This window comes from Aplysia californica, unplaced genomic scaffold (genome assembly GCF_000002075.1).
Source record: "Aplysia californica isolate F4 #8 unplaced genomic scaffold, AplCal3.0 scaffold00375, whole genome shotgun sequence".
In the NCBI taxonomy this organism is placed as follows: Eukaryota; Metazoa; Mollusca; class Gastropoda; order Aplysiida; family Aplysiidae; genus Aplysia; species Aplysia californica.
This window is the reverse complement of record NW_004797645.1, coordinates 379,267-382,644: the sequence shown is the minus strand read 5'-3', so window position 1 is coordinate 382,644 and position 3,378 is coordinate 379,267. Positions and strand designations below refer to the sequence as shown.

The 3,378-nt window shown below is 38.5% G+C and overlaps 1 protein-coding gene across 1 annotated transcript in view; it reads right to left on the bottom strand.

Moving 5' to 3' along the window:
• The window catches only part of LOC101864238, a gene marked incomplete in the record, with an annotated part of 27,784 nt that overhangs the window by 14,551 nt on the left and 9,855 nt on the right, over nucleotides 1–3,378 (bottom strand). The window contains 2 exon segments of the mRNA XM_013085452.2: nucleotides 449–583; nucleotides 2,697–2,866. Of these exon segments, the coding sequence (XP_012940906.1) occupies nucleotides 449–583; nucleotides 2,697–2,866 (305 nt within the window).

Here is a 3,378-nt window from a genome sequence, read left to right as displayed (position 1 = left end):
AGAGAAATGGAGAAAGAGAGAGATTGAGTGTGTGTGTGTGTGTGTGTGTGTGTGTGTGTGTGTGTTTGTGTGTATGTATGCATACATGCGTGTCTGTGTTTATGTGCGCATGTATTTATCCTTAGAAACACCGTAGACTTTAATGTTTATTCAAAAGCTTTACTTACAACTACCAGACAAAGAGAGAGACAGGGAGAGACAGAGCGAGGGACAGAGAGAGAGAGAGAGGGAGTGAAAGAGAGAGTGAGAGGAGAGAGAAATACAGAGAGAAAGAGAGATTTCAAGAGAGAGAGAGAGAGAGAGATCAAGAGAGAAAGAGCGAGAGAAAGGTAGGAGAAAGGAAGACACACACAGAGAGAGAGAGAGAGAGAGAGAGAGAGAGAGAGAGAGAGAGAGAGAGAGAGATCGAGAGAAGACTCTCTAACAAAACTACAACAAGAACACAAACCTTCTTTGTGAAGGTGTTAGTTCTGAGGCTGTCCAGGGCGCCGGCAGTGTTTGTCCCTCCGCTGTTTTTGCCGATGGAGTCCACAGCCTTGCGCAGTGACTCCGTCGTGTTGTAGTCCAGAAAATGAATTCGCTCCTGAGAATACAGAAAATCAAGGGAATGGATTATAATTTGCTCCTGAGAATACAGGAAATAGAGGGAATTAATTATATTTTGCTCCTGAGAATACAGGAAATAGAGAGAATGGATTATATTTTGCTCCTGAAAATACAGAAAATCAAGGGAATGGATTATAATTTGCTCCTGAGAATACAGAAAATCATGGGAATGGATTATAATTTGCTCCTGAGAATACAGGAAATAGAGGGAATTAATTATAATTTGCACCTGGGAATACAGGAAATAGAGGGAATCAATTATAATTTGCTATTGAGAATATAGAAAATCAAGGGGAATTAATTATAATTTGCTCCTGAGAATACAGAAAATAGAGGGCATGGATTATAATTTGCTCCTGAGAATACAGAAAATAGAGGGAATTAATTATAATTTGTGAGGCAGCGTGGTGGAATCAGGCTCTCGTCAAAATAATTAAAGTGAAGAAACTTGCATTTTTCCGCAGGTTTGTGAATTTTTATCAAATTTTTGTTTTTTGGCTCAACACCTTTCATTCCCATTAAAAAACTAATTTCTTTTGGATTTTTCTTAAAAACGTTGATTAAAGGCATAAAAATGTACATTTTCAGTAACCACGGACTCTTAAGCTAAGGAAATAACTAATCTTTGGCGACCATTTTCTCATTAATTTTACCTCTGAAAACTGGTGACCCCCACCTCCTTCATTCGCAAATACCCCGACTTGTATTCAAGGTAAATAAGGACAAGTGAACAAGCTTTAAGATGATACCAATAACTCTACATGCCCAAAAATTGACGAGAGCCTGATTCCACCACGCTGCCTCACATTTGCTATTGAGAATATAGAAAATCAAGGGGGATTAATTATAATTTGCTATTGAGAATATAGAAAATCAGGGGGAATTAATTATAATTTGCTCCTGAGAATACATAAAATAGAGGGAATTAATTATAATTTGCTATTGAGAATATAGTAAATCAAGGGGAATTAATTATAATTTGCTCCTGAGAATACAGAAAATCAAGGGAATGGATTATAATTTGCTCGTGAGAATACCGAAAATCAAGGGAATGAATTATAACTTGCTCCAAAGAATACAGAAAATAGAGGGACTTAATTATAATTTGCTCCTGAGAATATAGCAAATCAACTTTTAAAAAAATGAATATTTGCCCATGCTAAATGACAAAAATCAAACAAATGAGTTAAAATTAATTTTGCTCTATAGAATATAGCAAATCAGGGAAAAAAAAAATATTTGACCTTGGGAATAACAAAACAAAACAAACAAAAAATATCAAGGAAATGAGATAAAATTTGCCCCTGAGAATACAGAAGTTCGAGGTAATCAATTTGCTCCTTTGTGTAATATAGAAAATTGAGGAAATATATCAAAATTAGCTTCTGAGAAAGGAGAAAATACATGTGAAATGAATTAAGTTACTGATGTTTTGTTGCTGTTGTCGTTGTTGTTCTTGTTGTTGTTTTCCTTTTTGTTGTTGTTATTATTGTTGTTTTTGTTGTTTATTTCTATTAGGGCTTTCCCTTTTCCTGTAGGAGGGGGATGGGTGTATAATGTAAATTAATAAATCAAGATTTTTGAGAAGCACGCTGCTTTTTCAAGACCAACTCACTAGCTTTAGCTTTAGTAAAGGGTTTACGGCACTCGCAACGGCATACGGACATATGAGCGCCAGAAGATTAGAGGTGTTACAAGAGAGTAACAAACATAAAAAAGAAGGAGGGGAGATAAGGACGATAGATGTTTGATAGGAAAGAAAAAGTAAACCACACCAGAGCACCCGCCAACCACCCACCAAGGCCACCTCAGGCTGTGCAGACTGCACCAATGTCCCCCCTAAAAAGAAAGCTGGAACCTGTGGACAGCATGCTAGCAATGTCTTCCTCAAAGAATCGAAGTATATCTCTTCAGGGAAAGACAAAAAGCTCAAATATCTTCATTTGAGATGTGGTGCTACCACAAAAAAGTCAGAATTAGCTGGATATAAAAGGACACAGTAATGAGTTGTAGCAGATTCTGCAAACAAGACACCCTGCTCGACAAAATGAAAGGTAGAAAAATACAATACAGGATAATGATATACTTACTACTACACCATTGCTGAAGGTTGTCAAGGCAACGCGGACAGAGTCTGCCGCCACGTTGAAGTCTCGCAGAACGTCGGACGTAAACTTTTTAGACTGTCTGTACTCGGATGTGTCAATGCTGCCAGAAGCGTCAAGGACGAAAGCCATGTCCAGGCCAGAGACCTCGCAAGCTGTGGAGATAGGAAAAGTGTCCTGCTCAAGACTCAAACTCCGCTTTTATTGATCTCTGTGGGGGAGCTCTATCTTCCAATACTTATAGCACATATTTATATGTTAATATGGCCATCTAAAAAGACTCGAGACCATTGGGAAAGAGGTGCTTTATTGAATTTGTGTGGGGCAGGAGAGCCAGAGGAAGGCAAAGAATAGCATGGATGGACAGCATAAGAAGATGGGCTGGACTGGATATGGCAGAATATGCAATGGCAGAATATGCAACGGCAGCTCGCGACCGTGAAAAATGGAGGGTCATTACACGTCAACCTCTGAGTCAGAGATGACACCTCCAGGTATCCAGGAATTTATATGTGAGGCAGCGTGGTGGAATCAGGCTCTCGTCAATTTTTGGGCATGTAGAGTTATTGGTATCATCTTAAAGCTTGTTCACTTGTCTGTATTTGGATGAATTTATCTTGAATACAAGTTCAGATATTTATGAAAGAAGGAGGGGGGGGGGGGGGCT